Genomic DNA, 19,059 nt, shown 5'->3' with positions numbered 1-19,059 from the left:
CAAGACAAGTCAAAGCTATAAATCAACAGACTGAGGAAACTTTGAGATCATAGTACTTACTGAGCACACCGACTGCCACACCTCCTAGTGCGATGCCCATGGCCTTTCCCCTTTCATAGTCATCAGGGTATACTTGTGCCAGCATTCCCAAACCTGTAGATACATGTATTGAAGTCACTATTTGCAGAGACTACACAGTGCAAACAGAGGAAGGCGACTCTGCTTGCTTCTGGCTATTTGCCATTATAATTGGACAGTCCTCAGGCCCCAAGGACTGTCACTACAAAACTGTCAGAATACAGGGAGGCAAATATAGAAAATTTCAGGTCCCTCCAGAGATGTTCAGTTGGGTTCAAGTGAGGGCCCCTAAGTCACTCTTCTGTTGTCCTAGCTGTGTAGGTAGGGTCCTACAGGTGCCACCACAATGCTTCACTGAGGGGATGGTATTGGGCAGGTGATGAGCAGTGCCTGGTTTCCTCCAGACATGACGCTTAGAATTGAGGCCAAAAAGTTCTTATTTTAATCAGACCAGATATTTCTCACAGTTTGAGAGTCCTTTAGGTGCTTTTTTTTCAAACTCCAGGTGGGCTTTTAGGCGTCTTTCTTTTTGGCCACTCTACCATAAGGTCCAGCTTAGTGGAGTGCTGCAGTCAACCTTCTGGAAGTGTATTCCATCAGCACACAGGATCTATGGAGCTCAGCCAGACTGACCATTGGGTTCTTGTTTACATCTCTTACCAGGCCCTTTACCCCACTTACTAAGTTTAGTGGGGCAACCAGCTGTCGGAAGAGTGCTGGTTGTTCCAAATTTCTTCCATTTAGGAATTATGGAAACCACTGTATGTGGACTTTCAGTGCATCAGAAATTGTTTTGTTCCCTTCTCTAGATCTGTGCCTTCACACAATCCTGTTTATGGGCTCTACAGGCAATCAACTGAATTTAACACAGGTGGACTCCAACCAAGGTATAGAAATATCTCAAAGATGATCAAGAGAAACTAAACTTTATTTCATAGCAAAGGGTCTGAATACTTATGTCCATTTGAAATGTTAGTTTTTACTTTTTAATAAATTTGCAAAAGTTTCTAAAATTCTGATTTCACTTTTTCATTATGGGATGTTGAGTTCTACCTGGTGGGAGAATACTTGATTTTTTTTTTTTTTCGCACAAGACTGTAACGTAACAAAATGTGAAAAAGGCTAAAGGGTCTGCAGACTTTCTTAATGCATTGTATATTATGTTTGCTCCTTTATACACACAGAAGGGCACATAAGTTTCTACTGTATATCTGTTCCAGGTGGTTTAATGTGAGTTATATGGAAAAGCTGAAGCATTTTTTGAAGCTCCAGGGCAAACCTGTAACTATATTGCATCCTTTATATAATTAGTTTTTTTTATAACATTAAGGGATCATTAGGGCCTCCTGTGGCGACCATGTCTGCTCTTATCTTGGAGTTCTGGACTCATCGGGCCGCATATACTGATGTGAGTGTACCAAGGTCTTATAGTAAATTGCTGCAAAATTGGATGCATCTAGTTTTAGAAAGATCCATTGTGCCTAGCTGGACAAAGGGACATGGCTTAAAGGGGTATTCCCATCATAATGATCACTGTTAAATCTGTTAATCATTTGACAGTGGTCATTTTTGTAAATATATTTGATTAACCAATTCCCACCCTTTAGGAGAAAAGTCTTCCTCACTTACCTCATTGTTGTCATTCGGTCTCCCCTGGTTACAGCCACCGTTCATCTCCAGAATCCCTGTGGCCGCACTTGCGCAGAAGACTCTTCTTTTCTCCCGGCAAACGCACACGCCAGCTCTGTACTATACTGGCCAGGGATAAGTCACCATGGCGCATGCGCGGCGGCGTGCGCATTCAGTCCAGCGCACGGCCCGGCCGGGAGAAGACGTCAATCAAGATGAAACCCGCCCCAGCCAGAATCCAGGAAGTGAATGGCGCGCTGGCAGCAGGTCAGTATGAAAAGGCGCCATGGGAATACCCCTTTAATGGAAAGGGACTTTGGCTTAGCACGGCCTAGTATTTGGCACCAAAATTGCACCACCATTCTGGAGTATAATCAGGGCCAGCACTTCCATAGAGGCAAGGGGGGCAATTGCCCCCGGGCCCCCGAGTCCTTAGGGGCCCCCTAGCGCCGGCCCGCAACTAACTTTAGGCACGCAGGACAGTCAGTATAGTCAGTATCAGACGGAGATGAACACTTCCATTGTGGAAGCGCTCATCTCCAGTCATCTGTATCGCCGTCCTCAGGACAGCGATACAGATGGCTGTGCGGCAGGGGAGGGAGAGGTGTGTCCCTTTCCCTTCCTCTGATAGGCTGCAGGCACTAGACCGTCAGCCTATCAGAGGCCGGCGCAGGTGGCGCGATGACGTCATCGCGCCGCCTGAGCCCTGAGCCGTACACAGCGCGGGACACAGGCCGGAAGAGGCCTGCATCGCATCGCTGCCAAGGAGGTAAGTATAAGTGTTTTTTTCTTTTTTTTTTTTTCTGTACAATACTGGTGGCTACTGGCACATGATAAGGGGGGCCCTATGGCTAGTGGCACATGATAGGGGGGACCGCCTATGGCTACTGGCAAATGATAAGGGGGGGGCCGCCTATGCCTACTGGCACATGATAGGGGGGGCCCTATGGCTAGTGGCACATGATAGGGGGGCCCTATGGCTAGTGGCACATGATAGGGGGGGCCCTATGGCTACTGGCACATGATAGGGGGGGCCGCCTATGGCTACTGGCAAATGATAGGGGGGGCCCTATGGCTAGTGGCACATGATAGGGGGGGCCCTATGGCTAGTGGCACATGATAGGGGGGGCCGCCTATGGCTACTGGCACATGTTGATGGGGGCTCAGGCTACTGGCACATGATTGGGGGGCATCTATGAGGACACATTTTACTGGCACATTATTGGGGGACATCTATGGGGGCACTTCTTACCCGCACATTATTGGTGGCACTATAGGGGCATCTACTGAGGCCACAAAGAACGGTTATTTTATATGGGGGCTCTGTATAGGGGCATTTTATACTGGGACACATTGTGGTGGGTACTATGGGGAAGGGGGGAGAGGACTACTATGGGGTCATCTACGGGGGCACTGAGAAGGGGTATTTTATGCTTACAAATTATGAGGGACACAGGGCATCTACTGGCGCACTATATATCGGGCATTTTATACTGGTACATTATGGGGGGCACTAGGGGGGAGAGGAGCACTATGGAAGCATTTACTGGGGGACTATATAGGGGTATTTTATACTGGCACATTATGGGAGCACTATGGGGACATTCGCTCAACTGGGGGAATTACAAGGGGGTATTTTTTGCACTGTCACATTATAAGGAGAATTATTTCTACTGGGGGGGGCATTATGGTGGGCTTTATTACTCCCCCATGGTATGACCCCCTAGTAGCAGAACCAGCCTCTCCCTGCTCTGCTATTCCTCTGCCCCTTCTCCAAATCCTTATTATGAAATCTTTCTCATTAGGATAAAACACAACATCAGCTCCGCCGAGCCCCCGGCCAAAGTGTGGAAGTGGTGTCTGAGATCCCCAGGGGCCAAGCCAAGTAATTGTAAGTTTTCATGTGAAATATGTTTGTATGTTTGTGTTATACACATATAGTCTACACTGTGCCACACAATATACAGTATACCTCTACACTGTGTCCCACAATATACAGTATACCTCTACACTGTGCCACACAATATACAGTATACCGCTACACTGTGCCCCACAATGTACAGTATACCTCTACACTGTGCCACACAATATACAGTATACCTCTACACTGTGTCCCACAATATACAGTATACCTCTACACTGTGCCACACAATATACAGTATACCGCTACACCGTGCCCCACAATATACAGTATACCGCTACACTGTGCCACACAATGTACAGTATACCTCTACACTGTGCCACACAATATACAGTATGCCTCTACACTGTGCCACACAATATACAGTATACCGCTACACTGTGCCACACAATATACAGTATACCTCTACACTGTGCCACACAATATACAGTATACCTCTACACTGTGCCACACAATATACAGTATACCTCTACACTGTGCCACACAATATACAGTATACCTCTACACTGTGCCACACAATATACAGTATACCGCTAAACTGTGCCCCAAAATATACAGTATACCTCTACACTGTGCCACACAATATACAGTTTCTTCTGTAAAAGTCATCAAGTGTCATAGGGGGGCCCCTTATTGTTTTTCGCCCCAGGGACCCATTTCACCTAGAACCGGCCCTGAGTATAATTGTGTTGTGAATAGGGCTGAACGATTCATCGATGTAATCGATGTAAACGAGGATTCGTTTAAATCACATGACCACGGAGCCTGAATGAAGTGAAGCCTCTCACTCACCGCTCCGTGGCCTCCTGACTCGCGTCGCTGAAGCTGTGTGTGACATCGGGTCCCTCCCAGTGCATGCTGGGAAGAAGACGCGGTTCGTCTCCTGCGGACTCCGTGTCAGCGCACTGCCAGTGCGAGGAAAGGTATGTATAAAGTTAGCAGGGGGAGGGGAAGGGGGGCGTTTGAAGTGGGCACCTGTGATGAAGGGTGCACCTGTGATTTGAACTGGGCTGATGGTGCTGGAGGACATGGATGATCATGGCAATGGCATGGCGGGCTGATGGGGCTGGGGGAGTGGTGGACGGGACATGGTTGGCATAGAAGGGCTGATGGCGCTGGGTGGGGGACATGGCATGGAGGGGCTGATCTAATGGCACTGGGGGAGTGAGGGACATGGTGGATGGCATGAAGGCACTGGGGGAGGGGGACATGACAGTGGATGGCATGGAGGCACTGGGGAGGGGGACACAATGGATGGCATGGAGGGGCAGATGGCACTGGGGGAGTGGGAGACATGGCAATTGTGCTGGCAATGGATGGCATGGAGGGGCTGATGGCACTGGGGGAGTGAGGAACATGGTGGATGGCATGGAGGCACTGGGGAAGGGGGACATGGCAATGGAGGGGCTGATGGCACTGGGGGAGTGGGGGACATGACATGGAGGGGCTGATCTGATGGCACTGGGGGTGGTGGACATTCTGGATGGCATTATGGCACTGGGGAAGGGCGACATGGCAATAAATGGCACTGGGGGAGTGGGAGACATGGCAATTGGGCTGGCAATGGATGGCCAATGCCAAACGTCCTGCACGGTGTTGGGCTGTAAGCACAACCCCCACCTGTGGATGTCGGGCCCTCATATCACCCTCATGGAGTCTGTTTCTGACCGTTTGAGCAGACACATGCACATTTGTGGCCTGCTGGAGGTCATTTTGCAGGGCTCTGGCAGTGCTCCTCCTGTTCACCCTTGCACAAAGGCGGAGGTAGCGGTCCTGCTGCTGGGTTGTTGCCCTCCTACGGCCTCCTCCACGTCTCCCGATGTACTGGCCTGTCTCCTGGTAGCGCCTCCATGCTCTGGACACTACGCTGACAGACACAGCAAACCTTCTTGCCACAGCTTGCATTGATGTGCCATCCTGGATAAGCTGCACTACCTGAGCCACTTGTGTGGGTTGTAGACTCCGTCTCATGCTACCACTAGAGTGAAAGCACCGCCAACATTCAAAAGTGACCAAAACATCAGCCAGGAAGCATAGGAACTGAGAAGTGGTCTGTGGTCACCACCTGCAGAACCACTCCTTTATTGGGGGTGTCTTGCTAATTGCCTATAATTTGCACCTGTTGTCTATCCCATTTGCACAACTGCATGTGAAATTGATTGTCACTCAGTGTTGCTTCCTAAGTGGACAGTTTGATTTCACAGAAGTGTGATTGACTTGGAGTTACATTGTGTTGTTTAAGTGTTCCCCTTATTTTTTTGAGCAGTGTATATTTGTGCTTTGGAATGACCAAGTCAGTCTAGAATAGATTGTAAAAATCATAACCCTATAGAGATGCTGTAATATGGCCTGAAGAGGGTTTGAATGTTAACCATCGCAGAAATATTGATGAACTCAAACACATTTTTTTGAAAAAAAGATTATTTGTTTTTTCATTGCCATATTCTGCCCCCCATAACTTTTTTTAATAGTTATGTTTAATGAGCTGTGTGGGAGATAATTTTTTCGGGACGATCTTTAGTTTTTATTGATACCATTTTGGAGTGTGTGTGACTTTTTGATCACATTTTATTAAATTTTTAGGGTAAGAAAAGTGATGAAAAATTAGCCATATTGATATTTTTTTCCACGGGATATATTTTTTTATATTTTAATAGTACTAATGTGGCGATGCCCATGATGTTTATTTTTTTATTGTTTATGTATTTAATTTTCAATCTAGAGAAAGGGGGGTGATTTACATTTTTATATCCCCTCTAGGAGGCTACAATATGCAGTACTGAGATTTCTTATAACTTATACTGTATTTCCAAAGAAGTACAGTATAAGCTCCAATTGCTGTTTTCCTATGTTGGCCAACATAGGAACTGCAGCTCTAATACACTGGGTCTCTTCAGAGAGACTCAGCGTATTAAAATTAATGATCGACTGTCCCAATTGCGCTTCTGGGTTTTCTTTACCATTCAGATGCCGTGGCATCTAAAGGCTTGAATGCCTGCGATCAGCATTATTGCCGGTCCTAGACATGAGCTGCACATGCAAGGGGGTGCCATGTTTAAAGACCCTCCCAGGAATGTACATGTACGGCTCTGGGAGTCTATGGGTTGATGCAAGGAATGGAGACTTGAGGGTAAGTACTATGAAAGAAAATCTTGAGGAGCACAATATAAAAGATGCACATTAGAATATAGGTTTATCAGCAGTAAGGAAAAAACGTTCACCTGCAACAGAAGATAATGAGGATCCAACTCCCTGCAGGGATCTTGCAAATAACATCAGCCAATAGGAGTTAGCAAAGGCAAAAACTGAAATACATAGAAGAGGAAACAGCAGTTTACCAATATTCATGAATGGTAGATGAGATGAAAGGGATGTACTGTGATGCGAGCTGACAGATGATATGTTTCCATGTGGAAAAAGGGATGTTCTTCCAGCCATTCGTGTCCATAGGCTGTGTCTGGTTTTACAGCTCATCCCCATCCATTTGCAAGAGGATTTTGCAATACCAGACTTGTCCCATAGGCATGAGTGGAGCTGTTTCTGTAAAATAGACATTTTTTATTCTAATCATGGATAACCGTATTAAATGTGGCTCTACTTCTACCTCCAGGAATGCTTTATGAACCAGCAGCCTCTGCAATATTCCCCTTTGTCATGGTGTGTATACAATATGGACTGCTAAGGGACTGTGGAGAGGTGAAGTCCACGTCAGGTTAACCTTATACGACTTTCTTTTGGGTTTCTTGACCTATGGCTGTAGCACGGTTAACACACAAACTTTTAATGGGGTTGTCTGGGTTCAGAGCTGAACCCGGACATACCCTTATTTTCACCCAGGCAGCCCCCCTGAGGCTAGCATCGGAGCATCTCATGCTCCGATGCGCTCCCTTGCCCTGCGCTAGATCGTTCAGGGCATGGGCTCTTTTGTTCATCATAACACACTGCTGGGGGGAAGCTTCCGCCCGGCAGTGTGTTCGGTGACGTCACCAGCTCTGATGGGTGGGCTTTAGCACTGCCCTAGCCGTTTTACTGGCTAGGGCAGCGCTAAATCCCGCCCATCAGTGCCGGTGACGTCACCGGGCTTCCTGGCAGCCCCATGGAGAGCCCCAATACATCACCAGAACTCCTAAAAATGCCTTTGCCCTGCGCGATTTAGCACAGGGCAAAGGAGAGCATCGGAGCATGAACTGCTCCAATGCTCAAGTAAGGGGGGCTGCCTGAGTGAAAATGGGGATATTTCCGGGTTCAGCTCTGAACCTGGACAACCCCTTTAACTCAAATTTCTTAACTCATCGCGATATCTTGAAACAAAAGCCATTGAAAAGCAATTGAAGGTGTTTGCTTAACGCATTTAGTTTAGATAACACGTCTCATAAAGCATGTGTGTTAGCATTGAGTTTCCTTATGAAAGCTGGGCATGCACATAAGATAAGTATGGCTTCAATACAGCCGTTTGATCGATCATACAATCGATCCAACCATCAACCTGCCAGGCTCTACTAGCAGATCAGGGACAGGATATTAAAAAAGGTAAAACATCAGAGTGGGCCTGTAGAAAGGGGCAACACATCTGCTGCATTTGTCTGTGTCTGTCACTGGAGAAGACTGTCATATTGCCATACTGTATTACTTTAGTAAAGCAGTTTTTTTTTCCCCGCATTACCTGGACTGTGTTCACAACATTATTTTCAACTCAACATCCACCTGCTCCCCACAACTATATGCACATTCCTGATCATGTTATTGAAGAAAGATTACTGCAATCTGTTCGTCAAAAAAGCTGTTTGGACAGTCTCCTTTATTATAAGCCAGTCACAGGTTACCCACCTTAAGAGAATCCAGCAACAAGTGTTCAGTTTCCCTGCAGCACTCCCACAGGTGAACTTATGCATTACATTTGTATTATACCTCTCCTATTTATATCAATGTGTTAAAATGATTCATAAAATTTCCAGTTTTTTAGAGAGGTTGTAGACATGGAATAATGAATACATAACTCACTTAAAGTAGACAAGAACAGGATGATAAATCCAAGGAACAGTGGTATATCAAATCCAACCCTAGGAGAATAAGAAGAGCTTTAGAACAAGAAGAGGAAATTGCTAAGTAGATGTATTATTGTAGAGCTTTCTGAATCTTCTACTACCATGTACCTGTTGGTAATGAGTCCCACTATGGGGTTGACTAGAAGTTGTACTATTGCCTTCGATGCAAACAGAAGGCCAACTTGGACATTCTCTTGTTGCAGGACACTCGTTTCCATGTTGCAGCTAGAATTATTGGGGGCCTCCTGGGTCTTATTATCGATCCCTTGATAATTTGATTGGTCACTTAAGATGGTGGCATTATCATACAAAGAGTGAATGGAGTCAAACGGAGCTCTGGACACAGAAGATGAAGCCATCAGGTCCACCGATGTGTTTCCATTATGTTCTTTCCCATAGAGGAAACTTGGAATGATGGGAACTAGACAGAGATTAGTATTTATTAGAAGTAAATATGGGAATAAACATTGAGTGGTCATTATGTGGATGGACATCATAAAATCATTATAAAGAAAGGTCTGTCCTATAAATTCCAGAAGACTAGGCCTTTTCATTAATCAGGGGAGCATCAATGTCTACCCATTCTCCACACAGTCACAGTAGGTGCCAGCAGTGGAGAAACTCAAAGCTCCTGGCCCCCAATGTTCAGTGCACCCCTGAAGTTCATTATGATATCAGTTCAATGGGCAATAATTAACTTAAAGTGTAACTGTGATTTATTTATTTTTTCTCCTAATGTGTAGGGACAGTGTAGAGAGCGCTGATAAGGAACATTTCACGGCAAGTTTTCTAACTTAAATGTCCATCTTCACTAAATAAAGTATGTTCCCCATCACTGTCCCTACACATTACAATAAAAAAAAAAGACAAATACACTAATATGTTTTTTTGTGTCCTATTATGGAAATGGACATAGTAGATGGTGCTCTCCTGGTCAGGTTTACTCTAGTTGATCTAGAATGGTGAACTGATCTATACAAGTACATCCCATTCTGGTGGACTGAAGCCATCCTTGTATTACAAAGATGGCGATTCATCTGGACGGCATACATGTAATATTATGACTTCCCCTTGCAAATTCTGCTTAGACATACCCTTTAATTGCCCTGTTGACCCCCTTAACAACCACTCCTTAGAGTTAATATGTAAAATCAATACTCCCTATTTCCTTCCATCCCCACTACCCATTTGCAGTTTTAAATGCAAGACCGATGGCCACTCTATCGTAGCTCCTGGTTACCCACTGGGCAGGGAACTTCATTCAAGTAAATGGGCCAGGCTAGTTGGTCAGGAGAGCCACGGTGCAGTGAAATAGTGAAGGTGTCATAGTGCTGATTCAGTCTTAGAATCATGGGGGATTCTAGAGGTTAGACTCCCTCTTTTCATAATCTGGTGGCATATCCTAGCGATATATAAGATGAGGATACCCCTTTAAATTAGTGAGTTCCTCTACAGGGAAGTGCTGATATGACCCATATGTGGCCAGCTAACCTGCCTACTCGAGTGTTTCATACTTCTTTATCATAAGAATCAGTACTAGTCTTGCAGCTAGGAGTCCCAATGATCTCAAAAACAGCCTGGTCCCACTGCCAACCATCTATGGACAGTTATCATGGCTGCCATATTGTCCATGAACTGCAAAGGAGAGGTGGATATCCCGTAAATACTTAAGATGGGGACACCCCTTTAATAAACATATGTAACATACCAACCACTGTGAAAAGCATATTATCCACGAGTAGAGCTACAAAAACCACCACAAGGACCACCTCTTTGGAGCCCCTCTTCTCTTTAAGCCACCTGCATGGGCTGCACTCCATCATGGCACCACAGGGATCACCCTTCAAAAAAAGAAGAAAGGGTTAAATCTTACACAGCCTTACTCCACTGGACCTTGTTCACATTGAAATTTACTTCAGTTCTTTTGTGTATCAAAGTTTGTTCACCTCACACATTCCTGTAAACCCCTGCCAAGTAGGTAAGAATCTCTGTAGGATTCCCCCACCTTTTTCTATTAAGTTGCAGAACTTACTCGTGGGTACTCGCGCAGGTGATGTAAGGACTTAGGTGCAATAATAGAGGCTCAATCACACTGACTGGCAGTTCTTGTTCCAAGGCAGTATTTTTATATTTTACATGATCTCCCTATGATCTTCTGGTCACGGTCATCACAGAAGCAAGCTTTATCTCTGTCTCCTACACCAGCCTCACACACCTCTCCAGGAAAGCATCTTGAAGGTCCCCCTAAATTGTGGCCTGGACTGTCTGTCTCCCCACAGACACTCCTCCTAGTGGGGAAACAGACTATATGGGCTAACGACCGTCCATCAACTAGCTATATCTTTAACTGGCACTTGTGTAAAAGGACCCTAACTTAGGCAACATCCCATGACCTCCCATGTTCTAGCTCCAGAACAATATACAGCAGGACATAGCATGAGAGGCACCTCCACCAGCCTGCACATCTTACGTCTATGAAAGGGTTGTCTTCTTAAAGAGACAATTACATCAAACATCTTATCACATATTAACAGAGTAGATTTTTACAAAAATCAGGTGACTGAAAATATCATTTTTTGAAGCCACTCAATATTCTACTTCCTGTCCCGGCTCTTTAACTTTCTCTTTGTTTGGACTTTTAGTACAGCAAATAGTCTCGCACAGTCAGACCATCAGTGCGACCAGAGAGAGCCCCCCTGTAGTGACTCCATTAGAACATCACACATAACACTAATCAATGCAATGCTCTTCTGTGGACATCTTTATCAAGGCCTAGCAAGAGAACAACAGAGCTCTCATACTTTTAACCTAATTCTACACCTACTATTATTATGAGGATTACCCTTCTGTTAAAATCATCCCCTCACACCAGCAGTAAAGTGCCAATGGATTACCTGTCTATATGTAGTGCAGGATTTATCATCTGTGCTGACTGCTGCAGGAGGACAATGTTTTATATTCAATTACATAGTACTGCTGAAATGAAAAAGAAAACCATCCAAAAAAAAATAAATTCTATGAATTTTGAGTTTTATGAAAAAACTAGCTGAAGGACCCGGCTTCACTAGGGTATATTTAATCTATTTCATTTAACCTTTGTTTGTGTCGTTGATAAATATCAACATTATCCACTATTGCAGTGACATCTACAGCACCCCGCCCCCTTAACATTGACCTCCACAGCCCCCCCCCCCCACAGTGCCCCGTCTCTTAAAATTGGACCTCCACAGCAGCCTGCCCCCTTAACAGTGGCCTTTACAGCAATCTGCCCCTTAACACTGACCTCCATAGCGGACCATCTGCTTAACTGTGACCTCCACAGCAGCCTGCCCCTAGGGTGGCCAGAGGTCCAGTTTTAGGCCGGACAGTCCAGCTTTCAGACTCTCTGTCCTCCGTCTAGTGCAGGGCCTGGACAGACACAAGGATGTCCTTTTGAACAGCTCACTCTCAGACAGCAGCACTGTGCTGTCTGAGTGTGAGCTGCAGGGAGAAATTCACCCTCCCTCCCACCCCTGCAGCTGACAGAAGTTTATTTTTACCTTCATTTTTTCAATCCCCGTCGGAGTGGAATGAGGCGTGGCCTAATCAAATCAGGGGCGTAGCTTAGCGGGACCTGGGGGCGGGGTTTTAAGTTTGTCCTTTGAGGCTGGACACATTGTGTCAGGGGGCGTGTCTGGGCTCCTTCCTGCAAGAGTGACGCCCCTCTGGGCACCTTACTGGCTCATTTGCATACCAAATAAATTGGATTTTCAGAGGATAAAAACATCTATTGCTGGAACAAAGGCACATCTTGAAATAAGGTACTAAGTGCTATTAGGCCATGGCTTTACTTCAATAGCGATTATAATGGTGACAGATTTCCTTTAAAGCTCTCCTACAGCAGTGAAGAAAAATGGCTGGGTTGTTATGGAAACCTGGAGTAAAACCGTGTATGTGGAGGCTAACGGCCTGCGAGCTTCCATTGGCTGATAAGGGTCATGTGACCAAGCTTCTATTGGCTAATGCATTTTTTGAGAATATCTCAGGAACGGTACATCCTAGAGAGCTGAGACCTGGTCTAAAACCTTCCCGGACACCAATGTACCTGTGTGCAAAATATTGTGATTGTAAATGCGACGGTGCGGATTCCTTTAGCTGACATACACACACACACACACACATACACTCAGCTTTATACACTCACCTAAAGAATTATTAGGAACACCTGTTCTATTTCTCATTAATGCAATTATCTAGTCAACCAATCACATGGCAGTTGCTTCAATGCATCTAGGGGTGTGGTCCTGGTCAAGACAATCTCCTGAACTCCAAACTGAATGTCAGAATGGGAAAGAAAGGTGATTTAAGCAATTTTGAGCGTGGCATGGATGTTGGTGCCAGACGGGCCGGTCTGAGTATTTCACAATCTGCTCAGTTACTGGGATTTTCACGCACAACCATTGCTAGGGTTTACAAAGAATGGTGTGAAAAGGGAAAAACATCCACTATGCGGCAGTCCTGTGGGCAAAAATGCCTTGTGGATGCTAGAGGTCAGAGGAGAATCGGCCGACTGATTCAAGCTGATAGAAGAGCAACGTTGACGGAAATAACCACTCGTTACAACCGAGGTATGCAGCAAAGCATTTGTGAAGCCACAACATGCACAACCTTGAGGCGGATGGGCTACAACAGCAGAAGACCCCACCGGGTACCACTCATCTCCACTACAAATAGGAAAAAGAGGCTACAATTTGCACGAGCTCACCAAAATTGGACTGTTGAAGACTGGAAAAATGTTGCCTGGTCTGATGATTATCGATTTCTGTTGAGACATTCAAATGGTAGAGTCCGAATTTGGCGTAAACAGAATGAGAACATGTACCCATCCTCTGATGGCTACTTCCAGCAGGATAATGCATCATGTCACAAAGCTCGACTCATTTCAAATTGGTTTCTTGAACATGACAATGAGTTCACTGTACTAAAATGGCCCCCACAGTCACCAGATCTCAACCCAATAGAGCATCTTTGGGATGTGGTGGAACTGGAGCTTCGTGCCCTGGATGTGCATCCCTCAAATCTCCATCAACTGCAAGATGCTATCCTATCAATATGGGCCAACATTTCTAAAGAATGCTATCAGCACCTTGTTGAATCAATGCCACGTAGAATTAAGGCAGTTCTGAAGGCAAAAGGGGGTCCAACACCGTATTAGTATGGTGTTCCTAATAATTCTTTAGGTGAGTGTATATTAGAAAATAAATTAGTGGAATTGCTTCTAATGCACTTCTCCTAATGTACCTAAACACTTTGGAAGAGCACTGGAGGTGCCAGAAAAATTGACTTTCTTCAGAACTTACCCCATTTTGAAAACTACACCCTTCAAGGAATTTATCTATAGATTTGGTCAGACATTAGAAAGGTAAGTATCGCTGCTTCCCGCTACGTTGTATGCAATATTAAAGGAAATCTGTCACCATGAAAATGCTAATTAATCTGCAGGCAGCCTGTTATAGAACAGGAGGGGCTGAGCAGAGAGTGATTCAATAAAACTTGTATTAAATGTATTTATATCTCTGCTCATTCTGGGCTTTGAAGCCCAGGAGCCGGTCCTGACATTGACTGACAGCTATCTCTGTATACACAGTCATAGAGAGAAGGCTGTCAATCACTGATGGGACCGCCTATTTGACCTCAACACCCAGAATTAGCCTGGATATAAATGAATAAATTAGCTGTTTTACTGAATCTTTTCCCATAAAACTATATATCAATCTGCTCAGCTCCTCCTGCTCTTTAACATGCTGCCTTTAGTTCAGATACCATGTTTAACCTGACGGGTTCCCTTGAAATGGAGCCACAAGAAAGTACAACTTGTTCACAAAAAAACAAAGCCGGCATGCCAACTGAAAAATAAAATAGAAAGTTATGGCTCTGGGAAGACGGAGTGAAAGATGAAAACAAAAAAAACTAAAAAGAAAATTGCCTGGTCCGGAAGACAAGAGCATGTTTCAAATAAAACACTAAAACTGGTGTGAACGTAAATGTGTCTCTAAAACAAGCAGCTGAGTAACAATCATTCATCCCCAGGGGCGTAACTACCATAGCGGCAGACCATGCGACTGCTATGGGGCCCAGGGCAAGAGGGGGCCCAGCCTTTGTTGGGATCATCTCCTCTTCTACTGGAGGTGAAAACTTGGTTAGGACTCTACACTTTAAAGGAACAACTTTTATCAAACGAGGCAGTGGAAAAATGGCCCAAGTATCATTGAAAAGGGTTTAGGCAGAAACCCTTCTGTCCTGTGTGGGGGGCCTGGTTTGATCCTTGCTACGGGCCCTTACTTCTCTATGTATACCAATGTTCATCCCGATCCAGAAATGATCATTGCTGCCTAGAAATGCAGCTGCCAAGCCAGCAGTGACCCATTGTACGTGCAGCGTCCCACTACGTGTGTGTGGGCACTGCTTAAAAGCACTTTTTACTCTATTACAAGCACTAGGTTGCCATGTATAACTTTGCATTTGTGTCTCTGCAAAATCCCTGTTAACAGGCCTATTAGGTGTAATGTATACATCCCACCACTAGATGGGGATAGAGTTCAGGTCTTATATATATACCTAGGTCAGGCCTAGTTAGTCAGTTGAGACCAGGAGTGGTTGAGATGAGAGGAGTTGAAACCAGGATGTAGTTCAGAAGTGAGCAGATCTGAGGTAGTCAGATCAAATTAGTGGGAGGAAAGATAGAGTGAAGACTTCGCAACACAGATTAGTGAGTGAAGCCAACTTCACTAGGAGGTGTTTACTCAGATGTTAGGCGCAGAAGAGCATTTTCCTTCTGTAGCTGGACTATAGACTTGCATCCCTGACCAGTAGGAGAAGAGTTTGCCTCCCTGAAAAAGAAACAAGCATTCCTAGGAATTTATCGGTGATAAGAGCCATATTTGAGGGCCACAGACTGTTGAATTTTCCTGTCTACAAATATTCAGCTTGTAGGGAAAGACAAGGAATAGGATCCAAAGCATCTAAAGGAACCAGGTACACCTAACCCACTGCTCAAAAACCACAAAACCTGACAAGCCTAAAACAGTGGATTTGCAGAATTACCTCTGTATCATCTAGAGACTGTATTTTGTACGACTGCAACTAAAAGACATCCAAATTAAAAGTTGTGAGTTGCATCTTACCACTGTCTACCTCATTATTACTACCTATGGTTGTACCACCATTAACGGTACTGGCGTCACGACAAAAACCATCAAGGGACTCAGCTGCAACAAGCACCCTAAGCACCCCTGACATCAAGGGCACCTCAACCACCATCTTGGCTGATGCTTCCTACCACAGAGCGTGCCCCGGAGGATTTTGTGCTGTCCACCTCAACACTGTGCTCCCAGCCCAGGGAGGCTATCTGCTAACCGTGAGTAAACTGATGAACTGTGTGTTATACCATTTGACCCCTCATCGGTCCACCGTGAACCTCACGTGTTCCCCCTGCGACTGGCTGGCTGCAAAACTTTTTATTGCCGTCACGAACAGGATAATTAACCCTTGCGCCATATTTGAGAGACTGTCGCATGTGAATAAGCCCCTTTATTTGCTTGAGAGACTTTTGCTTATTGTGATTTTTTGGGGTCCAGAACTGTTCAAATTGATTGCAAAGTATAAGGAGGTGCTATAATAGTCCCCAACATCAAAATTGTAGTGTCAAAAGTGGAAAAATTCAACATTTGTGTGTCACTATAACTGCTTGCTGTCAGTGAATAGACTGTTACTGTTCAACTAATATGGCCGCCGGAGCTCCGATTAAAAAAATAATAATAATAATACTGCGCCATCACTGTACAAGTTGGCGACACTCCCTGCAGAGCGGGAAACCAGTGTGCCGCCCCTTTATGCAAAGTTGTCCAGTTCAAGCCCGTCCTACCTGTACTGTGTGGGTTCTGAGAGGCGGACCCTGTATGCAATACCGCACCGCCCTCCTTGCCCTAGGAAGAGCCCTACTATCGCACCAAAATGGGTGGAACTATGTGTGGCTTGACAATGTGCCTACCTATAAACAGTTGGGACGAAAGCACAGACACAGATATAGTCCCCTATGAACCTCTTTATGCGCAAAAGACTGCCCCAGTATTGTGTGTCACCAAACAACCAAATCCAATAGGGGTACTGACTGATACTGTGCCGAAGATCCGACTTGCTGAGACCGCCCCCCGTGTGGTGGATGGTGGTTGCGCCGCTCCCGTCAGTCAAACAGACCTGGGTGGCGGGCCTTGAACTTTGGAAGAGCATGACGTGCGTGCACACGTAAGAAGCAGAAGTACCGATCGCTGCAGAGAGAGAAAGTGCAGGAGCAGCATGGCTGAAAAATCAGAGCGCTCTGCACCTGAAAGTGATTCCGGACGGAAACCGGTCACCGCTCTACCTTGAACCCCCACAGAGATGACTCCGGAGCTGCAAGTTAGCGTGCAGGAGTTCTGGGACTGTCACTGGAGGGAGCGCAGTGAAGACCATGGCCCTGAGTCTGCAAAAGACAGTGCAGGTCAGCATGCAGCTGCTACGCCGCGACAACAGTTGCATAAATCAGCCGAAAGGTCCGGTCACTCTGAAAGATACCCACAATAGCGTGGCCCACTATGGAGCACACCGCGTTCTGGGCAAAGTTGTCAGCAGAGAAAAAAGCTGCCCGGCTGCCGCGTAATCATGCTTGTAAGCATTATAATGAAGGACTTACCCGCAAACTGTTGGAGGCACCGTTAAAGGATTTCCCGGTACCAGTACGCAAACTGGGCCGAGTACTGGACTTCTGTAAACAGAGAGGATTCGGGTTCATCCGTGACTTATCAACAGACCGTGAGTACTACGTGAACCGCCGGTCTGTAAAAAGAAAAGAGCTTCCCCCTTGGCTCCATAGCCTGTATATTGGCGAGGTGGTTGAGTTCACCCCTGCAGAGGGTACACGTGGGCCCTACGCCACTGCAGTTCGTAGGCCAGGCCAACCCACAGAGCTCCAGGAGCCTGCTCAGGACTCTGATTCTGAGGAAGAATTAGAAGAGAAACTTCCTACCGCCCCTGCGCGGCCGCCTGATGCAAAGTACATACCACCCAGTACAACCCAAAATCAATATGCTACTGGGTTTGCAGGAACTAACATCCTTTGGCAACCCGCCATTGTCACCAAAGATCCTGACACCAAACCCAAACCCCAAAGGGAGAGGGTTAGAAGAAAAAGGCCCGAGCCTCAAACCCTCAATACTACTGCAGAGGACTGTGAAATGTTGTTCCAGCAGCTAGCTGTACAGCCATCACAAAGAATCGTAGTCCCACTTTATGGAGGGGAAGCGGCTGGTCCCTCAATACCAAAGAAATCGTCTGAGAGTACCAATCCTGTGACCAGGAGTGACCCTACTGCTGGGCTGGTTTACGAAGAGAAAAAGGAACCGCCCCCTGTCTTTGAAAAAGTCAAGAAAGACCTCAACTTGCTAGCTACCCCTAAACAGAAAGTGATGGAGGGACGTCCAGAAGGATCATCCCCTGATTCTTGGGATTCTGGGAGCCCTATTCCGACGGATGTGTCTTCCTGTTCGGATCCCTACAATTTGGTAGGCCGTCTTATCCGTAATATGGAGCAGGAGCTGCTATTGTTTGAGAGGACTTCTCTTCCTGTTTTGTATTGAGCCCCTCTCTAAGTTCTTTTGCAAGGACTCCATCAAGAACTCCATCTACCTCAAGAATGTTGCACTACTGTTGTGTTTCACCATGTTTAACCCCTTTTTACCCCATTTTCAGGTTATCAAGGGACTTTATTAATGAAACGTTTAAAGTGAAGTACCCAGAGGACTTTTCTGTGCTCAATTGTTTTATAACAAAATCTTTGCACTTTAAAAAAAAAAAAATGTTTTATACATGTTTTAGACCCCATTTTAGGAATGGACTTTATTTTCTACACCCATATCATGGACTTTTATTGCCCCTATGTGAGATCATTCTCTTATAACCATTTTGGCCGTAACGCATCTACCATAAAGAGAAAAATGTATGTGATATATTTTTATATATTTGCCTAGAATGTATTTTTTGTGCATAACCCTTTATTTACAGGAGGTTATTGAAAAGTCATGATAATACATTGCAATGTCTATATTCACATGTACATATTTGGAGGTGTGTATTTGGTGTATTTCAGGACACGGCTTAGAGATCCACAGCTTCAGACAATACCAATGTCGAGGGCGACTTACATTTTACCATGGGGGTATGCAGCATCCCACTACGTGTGTGTGGGCACTGCTTAAAAGCACTTTTTACTCTATTACAAGCACTAGGTTGTCATGTATAACTTTGCATTTGTGTCTCTGCAAAATCCCTGTTAACAGGCCTATTAGGTGTAATTTATACATCCCACCACTA

The 19,059-nt window shown here is 45.5% G+C and overlaps 1 protein-coding gene across 2 annotated transcripts in view; it reads right to left on the bottom strand.

The window, feature by feature from the left end:
* Positions 1 to 19,059, bottom strand: part of LOC120986333 (chromaffin granule amine transporter-like) — a 281,401-nt gene that overhangs the window by 83,854 nt on the left and 178,488 nt on the right. For both annotated transcript variants that reach the window (XM_040414856.1, XM_040414854.1), the window contains exons 2-6: positions 10,382 to 10,514; positions 8,782 to 9,094; positions 8,630 to 8,688; positions 6,850 to 6,933; positions 61 to 153 (exon numbers count right to left, since the gene is read on the bottom strand). In XM_040414856.1, coding sequence (XP_040270790.1) covers positions 61 to 153; positions 6,850 to 6,933; positions 8,630 to 8,688; positions 8,782 to 9,094; positions 10,382 to 10,496 — 664 coding nt within the window. In that variant the 5' untranslated portion in view covers positions 10,497 to 10,514. The remainder of the gene's footprint in view (positions 1 to 60; positions 154 to 6,849; positions 6,934 to 8,629; positions 8,689 to 8,781; positions 9,095 to 10,381; positions 10,515 to 19,059) is intronic.

Source organism: Bufo bufo, chromosome 1 (assembly GCF_905171765.1).
Source record: "Bufo bufo chromosome 1, aBufBuf1.1, whole genome shotgun sequence".
NCBI classification, from domain to species: domain Eukaryota; kingdom Metazoa; phylum Chordata; class Amphibia; order Anura; family Bufonidae; genus Bufo; species Bufo bufo.
The sequence above is the reverse complement of the archived record's forward strand: the minus strand, read 5'-3'. Positions and strand labels throughout refer to the sequence as shown.